Genomic DNA, 15,752 nt, shown 5'->3' on the forward strand with positions numbered 1-15,752 from the left:
CTATCAGCTGCACAGTCGTCATCACATTATCTCCGTCCGCTCACGCGTAGCTGGGCACCTCGACATTCTTCACGACGACCTTGTTATCCTTGTTGTTTGCATAGTTGGCGTCGATGCTGGCGAACCGTATCTTGACCCATTCCTCCGCGGTGACTCCCTTTGGAGGCATGGCCCTATTATTGTTGCCTTTGACCTTCTCTCTTTCTAGGAGTGGACTCCTGACCGGTTCGAGGAGGGTGTCGTCGTCCGGGTTGGCGAAGTAAATCACGCCGTAGCGGGGGACATGTCTCTGGTCCTCGGGCGGCAGCACGACCCTGTGGATCGAGCTTTCGAGGTATCCACCGGTCAGGAACGAGAGGGTGTCAGCGACATTGACGGTAATGCTGCCCCGGAGCGGTTTCACCCATTTCCACTCTGTTTCGCCGTACGGTCGGACCTGCAGGGCCGCAACGGGCTGGCGCATTAGCAACGTCAACGACCCAAAGTCCGTGTGGCCGTAGACGTTGTGCTGGACGTTGTGCTTCTCCATAATGTCCAGCTCGTCGCTGGTCCGCGGGTGGTAGAGCATGTACCGCAGGTGGCATTGCGATCGGGCGTCGTAGTTGTGCAGTTTCCACAACGCCTCCTCGTCCTCCAGCTCCATGATGATGGCGCACAGGATCAAGAGCCGTCGGAGCACGTAGGTCGCCATGTGTCTTTGGAACCGTTCCGCCCTCGCGGCCGCGTGGACCAGCGGCGCCGGGCGTGGCAGGCCCTTGTAGGCCTCGCACCATTTCGGGTCGTCGTAGAGTTCCAGGTTATCGACCAGCCCGTGCTGTTGCTTCCTGCTACCCCGGGGCTTCCAGCCAAAGAACCCCAGTCCGTCTTTCCCCACGCGGCACTTTTGCTTTTCTTCGTCCGGGAGGTCGAAGATGGCCTTGGCGAGCGCGAATTGCTCATTAACTTCTTCCTCCGAGAGGCCGAAGTTGGTCACGTAGAAGAATCCCACCGTGGAGATGGCGTGCTTGAGTTGCGCCGCGAGCGCCTGTTTTCCGCCCGGCTCGTCGTACCGTGACAGGTCGATGGTGATGAGGTCTGCCCAGTCTAGCTCCGCTTGGGTTTCGGGAATGTCCTGATAGCGTGTGTAATCGACGCCCAGGGAGCCCATTTTTCTAGTGTTCGTTTTGACGAGGAGAGAGTTGGGATTTGAAGCTCAAGTCTACAAGATTTTGAAATACAACTCTGATGATGAACGCATTGGATTAGTTTCCACCACCAGTAAAAGCCAGCATACCAAAACTTTTAAGAATGCTTCCGAAGGGTCCAAGTATGTAATGCGGAGAGACCGAGGATATCCGGCTATCCCAAAGGATGCACAAACGAGTGTGGCATGGAGCAAGAGAGTTTCGAACTATATCTCAACCGTGTAAAACTTATTGGTTGATGTCAACCAGGCTGTTTACTCGTATAGTAGGCCCCATAGTTCAACCCAATGACCAGACTAAAGGTGGCTTATTTTCTCCGCCTCACAAAGACTTCCAGCCCACTCTGGACCACGAAGAAGGTCGAGTGGGACTTTAGAGGCCGTCCGGCGTAGACAAGCTCAAAGTCGAAGTTCATGAGTAGTTGAGGCAGGATCTTGTTCATCTCAAACTGCGCGAGGTTCCGTCCAATGCAAAGATGTCCGCCGCCTCCAAACTATATCGCCGGTGGTGTTAGTTGGCTTTTAGGTCCTGGGAGGCTGTGATGCCGCAGTTGATGGCTTACCTGGTACATATGCTTCTTCATGTCCCTAACATCGCCAGAAAGCCAGCGCTCAGGTCGGAAGTCGTCGACATTGTCGCCGAAAAGAGTATCGCGATGGACCGCCCAGCCATTGACGGATGCCACGATCCCTCCCGGGTAATGACGACCGTCAATTGTTGCGCCTTGTTTCGGAACGTATCGAGGAATGCTCAGTCCGACTGCAGGCCGCAATCGCATTGCATCCAATAGACATGCCTGGAAATACGGCAAATCCTGTGCTTCTGCCCAGGTCACATTGGGCGATAGATGGGCTTGCCGGATCTCTTCGCAAAGTTTCCGATATACTTCCGGGTTGGTCAGTACGAAATGGAAGAATGATTGCATCGTAGAAGCAGTTGAATCAGCACCGGCGCCTCTGTCGGAACAGTTAGAGCGAAAGTGTGCAAGGCTGGACCTGTGGAACATTACTCACATTGCGCCATGAGCGACCGAGAAGATATCCATCTCGGAGAACTTGCTCGGATCTTTGGCGCTGCCCTCCATCAGTTGGCCCAGCAGATCTCGCCGGTCGGGCTCGAGGAAGAAGCCATCAGTCTTGCTCTGTTTCCTTTTGGCTATTTCGCCTAAGGCCATTCGTGTGACTTGTGGGGGACTCAACAGCGTTAAGAGGTACTGGAACACGGGGCTTTCCCGCAGTACGTGTCGTAGCTCGGGAACTTGACCAACAATGCCGTCGTACCACTGTACGTCGTCAATCAGCTTAATGGTACCTCCGACGTCTTTCTCCTGTGCGACGAATCCATAGCGCTGTGAGAATGCAAACTCTCCAACAACCTAGAGGATAGTCAGCTACGCCTTGGGAGAACATGAGGATCGTTCCTACATCAAAGGCAAAGTAATGGAGCAAGTCGCCAAGATCACACACCCTCCCGGAATCGGCATACTCGCCAATTTTGGCTATGAGGACCTTTTGCACGTCCTCGATCCAGGGGCTCATCTTCTGCACACTGGCAAGACTATAGGGAACTACAGCCACCCGCTTCATGGCGGCATGTTTCCACTCCCTTGTCTCCGTGAAGATGTCCGGTGCATGTTTCGGTGGGAATACATTGTAGAATTCGGTTTTGGTGAAGCCATTTCCGGGGGCCAGGATGTCGTGCGCAGCAACGGGCGAGGCGAAGGAGAGCTCGTTGGGCGCAACGCGCACGACACTCCCGTATTTTCGGTGCAAGTCGATGAAATCAAGTTCCGTGTGGCCCTTGTACACGCTCCATACCTTCCACAGGCGAGTGCAGGAACAGATCCACGGGCCCGGGTATTTTGCAAGGGGGTGGAAGTACCGGCGATAGATGCAGCGCAGGACAATAAAGAGCACAAACAACAAAGCGAGGTTGCTTTTGATAGACAACAGAATGTCAGTGACGAGAGCTGATGGCGCTGCCGCCGTCTCCTTGGCCATTTTGATCTTGCTTGGTTTTCGCTTCGACAAAGGTCTAACTTTTCATACGCCGATAGTTATAGCCAAGAGAGGTCGGAACCGAAGCTTGAGCAACAGATCTTTGAGGTAGCGCCCGCTAACAGATGAGGATTTCATGGGTGACACAAACGGTAAGCACTTAATCTAACATTGAGCCGACTGCAAGGGCCCCGCCGAATGATTTACTCGTATGGGGCGGACTCGGTGAAGACGGCGAACAACATTTCGCCGTGACCCCTGTATACGAGCCATTTCGAGCTTGGAACATTGAGGGGCCAAAATGCATCGCATTTCGCATTTTTTGGGACCTGATTCTAGACCGCCATCCTGGAACGCGTGTTGCAAGAAGCCAAAGGTTTAAGTTATTATAAGCTCCAGCGGCGACCAGTCTTCCGCATCCATCCTTGTGATACGAAGTATGAAGACCGCGCTTCTCCACATATCTCCCTTTCGGGTTATCCGAGGAGACTACTAGGGTCTGGGCCCTTAAATGAAGGTGAGAGTCTAACAGACACTATCGTGCCTCATAATACCAAACACATCCTCGACCGAATCATGGGCGACGCGAATGGAACATCGTCTCGTGAAGAATTGTACAAGGCGGCGCGAGAGCATCTGCGCGAAGAGGGTTGGGCCGTCATTCCCAATGTTCTGAGCAAGGAAGAAACGAGGAATGCCCTTGACAGACTATGGAAAGCCAAGGAGGCGGGTGAAAGTCGAGGCGATGCGACTTACATTCCTCGCCTGGATCCCAACGACGCCAACGTTCGGGTCTTCTACCTTCTCGAACTGGACCAGATCTTTCGAGACCTCATCGTCCACCCGGTGGCACTCGACATGGTGAAATCTGTCCTAGGGGACAACTTCTTGATCTCCAACTTCACGGCGAATATTGCCCGACCGGGCAGTCAGTCTATGGCACTCCATAGCGATCAGAGTATCGTGGTGCCGGAACCCTGGAAGGAAGTGTGGGCGTTGAACGTCATCTGGTGCCTAACCGATGTGTACGGCGACAACGGCGCAACCCTGTATATCCCTGGATCGAACAAGTACGAGTCGAGGAAGGACATCCCATCAAATGCCGACAAGTTGCTCCGACCCTTTGAAGCCAAAGCAGGCAGTGTCATTCTGATGGATGGCCGTGTTTGGCACACGTCCGGTGCTAACATCACCAAGGATCAAGACCGGGCTTTGATGTTTGGATATTACACCAAGTCTTTCCTTCGACAGCAAGTCAACTGGACGGCGAAGTTACCTCTCGAACTACAAGAGACTCTGAGTGACGAAATGAAGGAGTGGTTGGGCTTGGGTTATAATGCCAATATTGCTAGGACGGGGAATACTTCGTACAATTATCTCAGTAGGCAGTTTCCCAAAGCAGAAGCCCAAGTTTAAACGGCGCGGAGTACAAGGAGGCCTTGTACAGCATTCCGAGCTTGTTTTGATATCTTGCCACCGTCTCAGTTTCTGTCTGCTACAGAATGAATTACTAGCAGCAGCATCGCTCACGTTGGCGCAGTCGGTCTCCTGTCTCTCGAGATGCTCGTCCTCGGTTCCTGATTAGTTACAGTGCGGAGATCAGATTCAGAAGACAGACTATGGCCCAATGAAGATAGAGATCCAGACCACCACACTCCCGAGGCTTACTTGAAGAGGATTTGATTGCAGTGGGGGGTTTTCGGACCAAAACAATGGAAGAAAGGCTGAATGAGCCTTGTGAGAAGATCTGACTCTCCCCTGCATCCGCTCTATCAGATAAAAGAGGATCTTACTCCCATATCCTCGGGCCTGGGCCCCTTCATTCGTTCACATATCCATATCCCACCATGGCGACCCAGACAGCCACGCAGACGCAGCCTGTCTCGGTAGTAAAGATCAAAGGGAAAGCGGCGGACATTGACAAGCATGTCAACCTGGCCAAGTTCTCCAAGGACGTGCCAAAGGCCGACTACGATCGGGCAGTGGATCTGATCAAGTCTAGGCTGGATAACATGTCTCTCGTTGCAGCCAAGCTCTCACTTACTCTCGGGCCCAACCACCCTCCGTTGTTAATCGATGCACGGGCCAGCCCCGCGACGCTCGATTTCATTGCCGACGAGATGCCCGAAGATTTGGATGCCCAGGTCTACATCACGGCTGTCATGATCAAGAGATTCGTTGACGGCCTCATGGACGCCCGCTATGCTCTCAACTGGGGCCATATCTTCATGCTCACTGGTCCCACCCGAGTCGGAGTCAAACTCGTCGACGCTCTGACACCATTCAACGCCGTCCATCCTAAGCTGGACCGACTGGATCTCAAGGACTTGCCGAAGCCCACCGAGGATATTGCGCAAGTCCAGCGAGATCTCGACGTCTGGGGGTATGGGTTTGTCAAGAACGCTCTTACTCCAGAAGAAGTCCGCGTATTGAGGAAGCGGCTTATGGACCAAGCCAAGGGCGAAGCAGACGCCGGCATTGGATTCTTCGACGGCGGGGAGAAGAAGCCTAATCAGCGCGTCTGGTGCCTGCCCAACAAGGGTCAAGAGTTTATCGATTTGCTAGAGAACAACAAGACCATCCAAGACGTGGTGCCGGACTTCCTAGGCGACGACGCAATCTTGTTCTCGTATACGGCGAACATTGCTCGGCCGGGCAACACCCCGATGCACATGCACACTGACCAAATCACCATCCAACCACCGATCAGATCCGTCGCGGTTGGTATGAATCTGATGTATTTCCTCGAGGACGTCACCCCAGAAAACGGTGGGACTTTGGTCATGCCAGGGAGCCACAAGGGCAACTGGGCGCCGGACGATCCATACGACCCGGTCGATACTGTGGCTGCAGCTGGTCCTGCTGGAACCTGTATGGTATTTGAAAGCAGACTATGGCATGCGACAGGTGCGAATAAGATGCCCGCAGACAGTGGCAGTGAGCGGCCCGTCATTCTGGTGTTCTTCACGCGGCCGTGGATGAGACAGCAAGAGAACTACTCGCTGTCCGTCAAGGAGGACGTGCTTGCCATGTGCTCCGACAAGGTCAAGGGCTACATGGGATTCAGGACCACTGGAAGCATTGGTGGGGTCCAGACTAGGAAGAAGGATGGAGAGATTGTGAGACGACCAAAGGAAGACGAGTATATTGGCGTCATGGGCGTGGGCAGTTCTAAGTACTAGAGTAGTCTACATAGCCGTCGAGTCCCACCCGCGCAAACCGGGCGTCAACAGATCCTGTGCTACAATGGTCTCACGCTTTGCCAGCAGCTCTTCAACATCCCAGTTCACGTACAACAGTCGATTCTGAAGAAACGCCGCCTCAGGAGCGTTTAGCCAGACGCAGAAGTCGGCAGCGAGTTCGGCTGGACAAGTCAGTCAAGCCGAGGATGCTTGGTAGATTTCTTTCTCGTACCGGTGTCATCACAGACGGAATTCCCTTCCTTGGCCATTGCTGTAGCCACGACCCCTGGGTGGACATGAAACACCTTGAGGCCACGCTGGGCCTGTTCGTGGTAGAGGTAGCTGAACATCTTCAACGCGGCCATTTTGCTGGCGGCGTAGCCGGACAGGCCGGCGACGAAATCAATCACGGCGGCCCCAGACGAGATGTTCAGGACGGTTGGGTGATCCGACGCATGTTCCAGGAATGCGGTAGCCAGGGCCAGTGGACCCTTGACGTTGACCTCGAAATGTCTCCAGTACCTCTCAAAGTCCCAGTTGCCACCGTCCGGAGACGGTGTCGTAGGCATTGACGCGATATACCCGGCGTTGTTCACGAGAATGTCGAGCGGACGGCCAGCGATCTTGCACGCCTCTGCGAAGACCTGCCGAGCCTTGTCGAGCCCCTCGCTGACATCGAAGACAAACTTGCCCACAATGGCACGGGGACATTCCTGCGATATTCGTTGTTGTGTCTCCTCGAGAGTCGACGGCGTCCGACCACAGAGAAAGACAGCCGTGGCCCCGGCTCTTGCGAAAGACAGTGCCGTCGCCGCTCCAATGCCTGTGCCAGATCCGGTAATGAAGGCGACCTTGTTCACCAAGTCTGCGTTCTTCAGTCGTTCTTGCAGCACTGGATATGTGTCATGGTGGAAATTGGAGGTAAAGTTCTCTCGTGTGATAATGGACATGTTGGACCGGAGTTGCACTGCCCTTCAGATGGCAGTATGCTGCACAAGATTCCTGGGCTGAAAGCCCCCTGGCAAGGGACCATCACCGCCTTTGCTCAAGGCTACCCTCTCCATGATGAGAGCCATACGCCGAACAATACAGCCTCGGCGACGATGAAAAGAGGAAATCTCCAGTCCCACTACCCTAACCTGCTTTCCGATAACCGAGGAGCCGAGATTGCGGGGTTGTTGGCCCAGCACGAGAAGCTCCACTTCGACCCCAACATTGCGGGGAGAAGCTTGTTCTCGATCGGCGATGGCAGGGGGCAGACCCTGCAGGAAGGCATTGTGTCTGCGGATGGAGGTGGTACACCAGGTGCACCGCTGTTTGAGCTTGTTCAGCCTGCGATTCATGACCTTCCCACCCTCGAATTGTTCGCGACTCGGATCGTGCGACCGTTCCCACGGAGCACGACTCTTTTGGGAGCAAAGCCATTGATCGTTCAGCAGCAGCAGTCCCAGTTGCCCGACCTACCTTCCCACATCAAACATGAGCACGCTACAGCCAGACTCTGAGACCTTCTCCGGGTCCAAATACAGGTTCATCCGAAACAAGCCCCCAAAGAAGCGTTCCTCACAAGCATGCCTCGAGTGCCGTCGGCGCAAGGTTCGTTGCGATATCGTGGCTCAGAAGCCAGGCTCGTGCACGAACTGCCGACTCGACGGAGTGACGTGTGAGCTGGGACGAAGAAAGAGGCGGCCACCGTATGTTTCGATGCAGGTGCTCTCAGGCTGGTCTTGCTGATGGGAAAACGCAGAAGACATGAAACCATCCAACCCTCGCCTCCAACGCCCGACTCGTCCATCTCGTCCCATCGACATTTCGCGGCGAATCCAGAGGTCGATGCGCCGACTGCTCAGAATGATGACCGTGGTGCCTTTGATATCCTTTCCAGCCCGGCGTTCACATTTCACGACGATACCCCTCGGCAGCAGCACCTGAATCCCGAGATCACTGCTCCAGCACTCTCGGCGCTCGCCAAGCTAGCTACAGACATCGACCTGCCGCCTTTCATCAAACCGTTTCCCGAAACCCTCCAGGCTGAGGACTGGCAGTACCTTTGCGCGAAAAAATGTTTCGACTTTCCTCACCCGGATTTTGAAAGAATCATCTTTCAGCGCTTCGCCGAGTTCGTCCACCCACTTCTCCCCGTTGTTGATATTCCCGACGTCATTTCCGCCATCACCGGGGAATCTCCGAACAAGATATCGCTTCTACTGTACCATACACTGGTTGGAGCTGGCCTCGCTGCCGTGGAACTTGATGAGATCAAGAGGTATGGATACGAGAGTAAAGCGGCCGCGAGAAATAGCTTCTATTCCAAGGCAAAGGTGGGGTCCATTATGAGGAATGTAAGGAAGCACGCTAACACAATACCAGGCACTCCTCGACATGGAAGTGGAGCCTGACCGTATGACAATGTGTCAAGCGGCCCTGTTGTTCATCAGCTGGTCGAGCAACAATGATCCGAAAGACGGGCTGCATTGGACGGGGATCGCTCTGACCCAGGCATACTCGATAGCTCTCCAGAAAACAGCCAACAACGCCGATTCACCCTTGAAAAGACGTCTTTGGTGGACGTTGGTGATGAAGGAATCCGATGTGTGTCTCTCCATGGGCAAGCCACCGCGCATAATGGCCCTGGACCAACTCATGCTGGATCATGCAGACTTCGGCAGCAGTGGGCGCGAAACATCCTCCTGGCAGCATATGCTCGAAGCAGCCTGCATTGAGAAGGCCAAACTCTGTCTTGTCATTCACAGAATCCTGCGCTTGTTGCATACCGTCGATCGACGGAGTGTTTCTCCGGGGGCTCAAGATTCCCGAGTCTGGCAAATGGATTCGGAACTGCAAGACTGGAAGCATCAAGCACCTTTCGATCTGTGGCGGTTTTCGGACGACTTTGACTCGAAACGCGCCCTCTTGACCGTTTCCATGGTCAAGTTGACTTTCCTCATGGCGGCGATAATGCTGCATAAGCCGGAAGTTCCCATCAAGAAATGGACCAAGTGCATGGAAGAGACGCCTGACCTGTACCTGGACGAGGAGCTCTGCAGGTATCAAGCTCACGCCAGGGCGATGAGGAGAGCCGCAGATGACATGACTCGCATCCACAAAGACTTGCACGATGCCGGTCTGACGAGTGTGATTCCCGCTCTTGGAGTTGCGACTATTTGTGCGGCTGTCAGCGTCCATTTACTGGATGCCCGGTCGACCAGCGAGGCGATACGGGCGAGGAGTCTGCAGCAACTAGATGGTTGCTTGGTTGTCTTGCGGGAAGTCAGGAATCTCCACTACACTGCCGGCGAAGTCGCTAAGATCGTCGAAGGTGCCATCAGAGCAGTGCGCGAGAATAGGGCGCTGGAAATCATGAAGCCCTCCGGAACGGCTCAGACGATATGCAATACGCTGCCCCAGGCGGAAGATATATCAGACCAGAACGGACAGGACAATTCAGCCGCGAATATCTGGATCGATCCGTCACTCGATGTCGAGTACCTTTTCAACTTTGACCTGGAAAGGGACCTCTTTTTTGAATAGGGGTCTCATCGGAAACAAGCACTATGGGCATTCGACTGGCTACTGGCATTGTTTACAACGTAGCGACCAAGACAAGGTTCGGAAGCAATTTTACTGCATCAACATTCACCTGCGTTCTTGCGAAACTTCTCACAGTCCCACACAAGTTTGTGATTTGCAGAATATAACGTACATCCAGTGGTGGAGAATTTCGGGCCATCAGTCATGATGATATGGCATCTTTTGAAAGTTGGTCTCCGTAGAGACGTAGTTACTCCGTACTTCCTTCTCCGACCAAGCGAAAGGCCACAGGGGAGTCATTGCAAATCAGGCAGGTGATGACATAGCTAGGCTATAGGTCAATAAAGACAATGCCGAGCGACCGAGGAAGAGATCTTCTGATTTGAGTGTTGACTTTATTCCATCTTCGCAGCTCGGTCCTGGGTGAGCAGCCGTATGGCAACCTCGAAGGTCATATTTTTTGTCTGACGAAAGAAAAACAGCTTCGGCCTAGTTGACATCTTCGGATAGTGCCTGAGTAGCGAGCAGAAAAGGCACGTTAGGCGCACCCCGAGTACCACTTCGTCTGATAACAGCCCTGGAGTGTCTAGATAACGGAGCCTCCCGATCGCCCATCCTTCAAGTTCTTCGATCCTCAGGCGCCTGTGAGCCTACATCTTCATCCAATGTCACGTCTCTCTCAAGTTTCGATTTCTGGGACGGCTTGTTTGATCTGCCCCGCGGCCATAAATCATGTCTACAAACGCAAACGAACAGCCTACGTTCACAATCCCGACGGTTGACCTGACAGCCTACCTCAATGAACCTGAATCTTCCGAGGCCGAGAATATCGTGACACAAATTCGCACTGCTTGCACAACAATTGGCTTCTTCCAAATCACTGGACACGGTGTCCCGGAATCACTTCAGAAGCGGGTGTTTGCTGCAGCGAAGGCGTTGTTTGGTCTACCTGACGACGAGAAGCAAAAGCTCAGAGGGAAACCCGGGCGTGGCTTCGAGCTCATTGGGGCCCAGACGCTGGAGGATGGCAAGAAGCCCGACTTGAAAGAGGTACAGTGGTTCTCAGCTGACCTCGTAGAATGACAAGTTGCAAGTTAACACTTTATGAGGGATGGTATGTTGGTCGCGAGATGCCCGGCAACAAGCCGCCATTCAGACCTTTCCAAGAAGCAAATATCTGGCCACATCAACTATTGGACTCGGAATTCAAACAGCCTCTGCTTGAATACCATCGGGCCCTGTCTGAGCTGTCATTTCTGCTCATGCGGATCTTGGCCAGAGGGTTGAAAAATTTTGACACAACAGTGTTCGAAGACTTTTGTCGAGATCCAATTGCCGCAATCCGGCTGCTTCATTACCCTCCACATCCCAAATCCGATGATTCAGCCTTGGTTGGCGCCGGTGCACATACAGACTTTGGGGCCATCACCCTTTTACTCCAAGATGGACATTCCGGTCTGCAGGTCCTGAACCAATTTACCGGGGAATGGATCAATGTGCCACCTCAAGAACATGCGTATGTGGTCAATGTCGGAGATATGCTAGAGGCCTGGACGAGTGGCGCATACAAAAGCAACGTACACCGAGTCATCAACACTTCTGGCACAGACAGATATTCAATCCCTTTCTTCCTGGACGGCAATGCAGACTGTATCATCAAGCCCCTGGATGGCTCCGAGGGCAAGGCATTTACGGTTGAAGAGCACATGCTGTCCAGATACGCTGCCAGCTACAAGTCCTAGCGGGAAAGACAATCAACCCGATCTCGACACTTCAAAAATGCTGGTTACTCGAAACTCCTTTCATCGATCTCCTTGCTGTCTCGCTACTTGCATTTCTTTCGATCTACCGGTCTTCTGTCTATCACAATCACGTCTTCACCGATTGTGACAGATAATGCAACGGTAATTGTTATATTCCTCGAAGGAATATTCTGTCACGCTTAAATTTCACGTCCCCGGAAGCAGCTCCTTTGACCAGGCTGTAGCTGTCAAAAACAAAGCACTCCGTATGTGGCTAACCAGCTTTGATGTCGTCCTGGATTTCTCTCTCGCAAGGCCGCCGGCCAACGCGCGGCCTTACGGATGTTCTTCGGCCGGCAATGGAGGCTTCCACCCCTGATGGATCTACCAGTCATACACAGTCGGCTATACGACTGGCGTGTAACTTATCTTCAGCCGCACTGCACGATGACGTATTCTCAGCCTGATCTCCAAAGTTCCTGAAACCTCGAAGCAGGCACTCCGATCGAAAATTTCCACTGCACAGGCGAACAAAATGGTTGGACACACAAGCCTGCAGGAAATCAGCCCGTCCAGGGTCACCGCAGTGTGCTGTCCTTCGCCCTTTTCGCAAGTTGCAACGAGAATGTTTTCCATCAGGCTGAGGTTAATCATGCATGTGGCTTGCATCCAGACCTAGTACAATTGGGCGAGTCCGCCACGCCGTTCGTCAGATAGCCTCTTGTCGCAGGATGGGTGGTAGGGACCCCCCTTGTCGAGAGAGCTACCCCCTGCACTAGGACTGTGCCCTCGGCATTGGGCTTTTCCTTCTCATGAGGAAGTCCTCCCACAGCCTTAAGATCCCCTCGCTCGCTCTTCGCCTCAATAATTCATGCTCCTAGCATTTTTCTACCTGTTTGAAGACTTTGAGACGACGTCTCTTGAACTGTCATCCCGGACAAAATGGATGGTTCCCGGCAACGACTTTCCAGACCGGAGCTTCAGCCTGGTCCAGACTCCTATGCCTCGGCGTCCTCGCGCAACCCTTCCCCTTATTCGAATCTCGGCAGCCGTTCGCATGTGAACCTTTTGAACAACAGTCCCGACTTAGAAGCCGACCCACGAATTATCTTTCTCTCTCGAAATAATGACTTGGTCGAGGACCATCCCAGCTTGCCGGAGCATCCTCCAGGTGGTCTATCCACAGTCGCGTGCGTCTTTAGGACTCTTGGCTAACTCTCGGCTGCGGACAGTCACCTTCACTGCCGTCTCAGACATCAGTAGGAGACGGTTGGCGCCGTTGGATTTCTGGCCCCCGATTTTGAAATGGTATTCAACAATATTCCTGACGGTCCTATATCTTGGCACAGCCGGTGCAATTTTGGCGCTGTGGCTCGTAGCTGGAACCAATGGTCAATACCACTTGTCGAGCGAAAATGTGCGCATGATATCCCGCTACTTTCCTTCCGCTCTAGGTACCCTTAACGTGATTCTATTTCGCCAACTTGTCCGGGAGTACATCAGAATGAAACCTTTCGTGGCGATGGCAGACCAAGGTGAAACGGAGAGCTTTGGACAGGAGCCCAGCAAAAGTGTCAGTGGGGCTTTCTTTCCGTGGCAGGATATCTCGATTACTCGAGGACCGACTTCGATCATCTCCCTGATCTGTCAACTGTGGGTTGGATTCATAGTCAGCTTGAAGGTCGCACTGTTAGCCAGCGGTCCGGCCACCCTCGAACACACCGGCGAGCAAGCGACAGCGACTTGGACTCTGACACTCCGAGTGTGGCCAGCCTTCTTTCTCATCATCGGACATGTCATAATGGCCGCTTATGTGCTCTGGGTTGCCTATCTCAACTCCGGAAAGTCGACTGGCCTCAGATGGGATCCTGTTACCATCGCCGACTATTGTGCTCTGTTTGCACACTGCAACGTTGCAAAGTACTTCTCAGCCCTCGAGTTACTTCACAACCGCAAAGCAAAGCATGTCCTGTCGACAAAACATCGTTTTCGACTGGGCTACTGGGAAAAGCATATTCCTGGGTCGCCTGATCGAAGCCCTTTGGTATATGGCATCGGCGCTACTTGGACTGCAGCAGGTATGTGAAGATCTAGTTTAATGGACAGGTGCTCACCGACTCACAGATCATACGTCAACTCCGCTTAAAGCCAGCTGGTTCGATCGATTGATTGGAAATGAGAAGGGCCCTGCTCCAGTGGACGATTGCAGTAAATACACAGGTGACGATGAACGTTCACTGGCACCTTGCAACCAAGGAATATGGCCAGATTGCGAGCACTATCCCTACCGCCATAGCCCTGGTTGCGGAAAGGGCTGGGTCGTTCTGTCAGAAGCTATGGTCTTGGCAGGACTTGCTGCTGCCATCTATGGGCTGATCGATGGCATTGTTTTCCACGGATTTCATCTTCCAAAGGACTGGAGCATCCCACCAGATATGTCGATTTCTGCTGGTAGCCACACACTCAGATTGCCGCCTATCGACCCGACCGATCCACAATCAAAGCTCATTGTGTACGCCTTGTTGTTCCGCTCCGTGCCTGTCTACGTGGCGGGCGTGTTCACGGCCACGATTATTGAGTGGGTGGACCTGAACATGCGATTCATGCAACCGTTTATCAACATGTTTGGCAAAGCAGGGGACGCCGAAGATACTGTTCTACTCGCCTACATCACCACATCTCCACTCCAGGTACCTATCACGGCGATCGCGAAGGGCCATTACAAAGTCGCGGTATTCTCAATCTTGAATACCCTCTCACCGCTGTTCCCAATCTTCATTGGTGGCCTTCTCCAGCTTGAGGACGAAGGCAAAAGAGTCATGTTCACTTTCTCACTGTCAGCCTATATTGGTATCATGGTCTTTCTAATTGGCTGGACCGTTGCAATGCCATTCGCATTCCCTGTCCAGAAAAGGCTCCTCCCTCGCCAATTCTATAGCATGGCGGATTTGATGGCAATGTGCCACAAATCCTTCTTCCTGCAAAGGCCTTATCTCGACTTTGCGGACAATACGCGCACCCCATCAAAGGAAATCATGGAGGCTCGCATCCTTATGTCAGGAGACAGATTCTTGTTCGGTCATTACACAGACGACGAGGATAGAAGGCATATTGGGTTCGACATTCACAGTACTGTGGACTATGACACCGGCGAAGTGAAGGACACCCAACTTGTGGTCGCCATCACGCCTCGGGGTGAGATAGACAAGCTCATAAGCCAGACCTGGAGAACTATGACGAGCATGATTCCTAATGCAGGCAGGGTCCAGAACAGCGGCAAGGGTTTCGTCGCATGGGTACGGCGAACTCTGCGAAGGCAACCAAAAGGCCCGGAGGGGGCGGAAATGGACTTCCTAGCTCCCAGGGGATCTGCCACTGGTTCACACCTAGAGGGGCAACAAGAGGCGCGGCAGCGACCCGTTGTGGCGTTCGCAGCGGAACTGAATTGACCAGACGATGGCCTGATAGCCTCGTGAACGGAATGGCTTGTTGGAAGCATTCTGGTCGGAGGAACGCCTGCTTGCGGTACGAGAAGGACCCGGTACCGCGTTTTACTCTGGATCCTCGCCAGGCCTAATAATGCTTGTCCATTATGTTACTACTCCAAGTTCCTCGCCTCCGGCACCCCGTTCTCGAACGCCGGGGCTTGGTTATGCTCTTGTCCAGCCCACTGTCGGAGGAATTGATATTCTAAGGCCAGTTAGCAGGTCGACACCAACAACTTCCGAATAATCCAAGCTTGAGAGTTTTCGACTACTGCTACTAAAGCTGTTGCTTATCAGGTATGTAATGCATGAGGGGGAAAAGGTCTCTGGATATATATAGATCAACAAACTATGTGGTATCCTAACGCCTGTGTCTCGATTCAGCAAGGGCTACGGCTCCTTGTGCGGAGGAACATATGGTGTGTTGTCACTTTTCAGCATAAGGCACGTCCTTACAGCCTTTTAAACCACTGCCCAATGGTTACTAATCTCTGATCATGATACAGTCGGGCTGCCGGTCACTTTTGCGGCAGGCTGGGGACTTTATATCGACAGTACCTTCGTTGACTTCAAGCCTTTGAGGCGTCCACCAGCGGAGATGCTGTTCTTCTCCCTCACTCTCTGCTGGCTC

The 15,752-nt window shown here is 53.2% G+C and overlaps 8 protein-coding genes across 8 annotated transcripts; 5 read left to right on the forward strand and 3 right to left on the reverse strand.

Moving 5' to 3' along the window:
- Positions 1-40: 40 nt before the first annotated feature.
- Positions 41-1,147, reverse strand: Z520_02149 (uncharacterized protein; the record flags this gene model as incomplete). The annotated part of the gene is made up of 1 exon (XM_016772663.1): positions 41-1,147. One exon carries the CDS (start codon positions 1,145-1,147, stop codon positions 41-43), a length of 1,107 nt encoding a protein of 368 aa, XP_016636133.1.
- Positions 1,148-1,491: 344 nt separating this feature from the next.
- Z520_02150 (uncharacterized protein) lies at positions 1,492-3,184 on the reverse strand (the record flags this gene model as incomplete). The annotated part of the gene is made up of 4 exons (XM_016772664.1): positions 1,492-1,677; positions 1,747-2,140; positions 2,198-2,559; positions 2,609-3,184. 4 exons carry the CDS (start codon positions 3,182-3,184, stop codon positions 1,492-1,494), a joined length of 1,518 nt encoding a protein of 505 aa, XP_016636134.1.
- A 573-nt stretch (positions 3,185-3,757) lies between these two features.
- On the forward strand, positions 3,758-4,597 carry Z520_02151 (uncharacterized protein; the record flags this gene model as incomplete). The annotated part of the gene is made up of 1 exon (XM_016772665.1): positions 3,758-4,597. One exon carries the CDS (start codon positions 3,758-3,760, stop codon positions 4,595-4,597), a length of 840 nt encoding a protein of 279 aa, XP_016636135.1.
- Positions 4,598-5,028: 431 nt separating this feature from the next.
- On the forward strand, positions 5,029-6,363 carry Z520_02152 (uncharacterized protein; the record flags this gene model as incomplete). Its single annotated transcript, XM_016772666.1, has 1 exon — positions 5,029-6,363. One exon carries the CDS (start codon positions 5,029-5,031, stop codon positions 6,361-6,363), a length of 1,335 nt encoding a protein of 444 aa, XP_016636136.1.
- A 6-nt stretch (positions 6,364-6,369) lies between these two features.
- Positions 6,370-7,313, reverse strand: Z520_02153 (uncharacterized protein; the record flags this gene model as incomplete). The annotated part of the gene is made up of 2 exons (XM_016772667.1): positions 6,370-6,545; positions 6,596-7,313. 2 exons carry the CDS (start codon positions 7,311-7,313, stop codon positions 6,370-6,372), a joined length of 894 nt encoding a protein of 297 aa, XP_016636137.1.
- A 36-nt stretch (positions 7,314-7,349) lies between these two features.
- On the forward strand, positions 7,350-9,894 carry Z520_02154 (uncharacterized protein; the record flags this gene model as incomplete). Its single annotated transcript, XM_016772668.1, has 4 exons — positions 7,350-7,726; positions 7,803-8,057; positions 8,111-8,684; positions 8,734-9,894. The coding sequence occupies 4 exons, from the start codon at positions 7,350-7,352 to the stop codon at positions 9,892-9,894; spliced, it is 2,367 nt and encodes a 788-aa protein (XP_016636138.1).
- Positions 9,895-10,626: 732 nt separating this feature from the next.
- Z520_02155 (uncharacterized protein) lies at positions 10,627-11,636 on the forward strand (the record flags this gene model as incomplete). Its single annotated transcript, XM_016772669.1, has 2 exons — positions 10,627-10,944; positions 11,004-11,636. The coding sequence occupies 2 exons, from the start codon at positions 10,627-10,629 to the stop codon at positions 11,634-11,636; spliced, it is 951 nt and encodes a 316-aa protein (XP_016636139.1).
- A 942-nt stretch (positions 11,637-12,578) lies between these two features.
- On the forward strand, positions 12,579-15,085 carry Z520_02156 (uncharacterized protein; the record flags this gene model as incomplete). Its single annotated transcript, XM_016772670.1, has 3 exons — positions 12,579-12,810; positions 12,869-13,714; positions 13,761-15,085. 3 exons carry the CDS (start codon positions 12,579-12,581, stop codon positions 15,083-15,085), a joined length of 2,403 nt encoding a protein of 800 aa, XP_016636140.1.
- Between the last annotated feature and the right edge of the window lie 667 nt (positions 15,086-15,752).

This window comes from Fonsecaea multimorphosa (genome assembly GCF_000836435.1).
Source record: "Fonsecaea multimorphosa CBS 102226 unplaced genomic scaffold supercont1.3, whole genome shotgun sequence".
Classification (NCBI taxonomy): domain Eukaryota; kingdom Fungi; phylum Ascomycota; class Eurotiomycetes; order Chaetothyriales; family Herpotrichiellaceae; genus Fonsecaea; species Fonsecaea multimorphosa.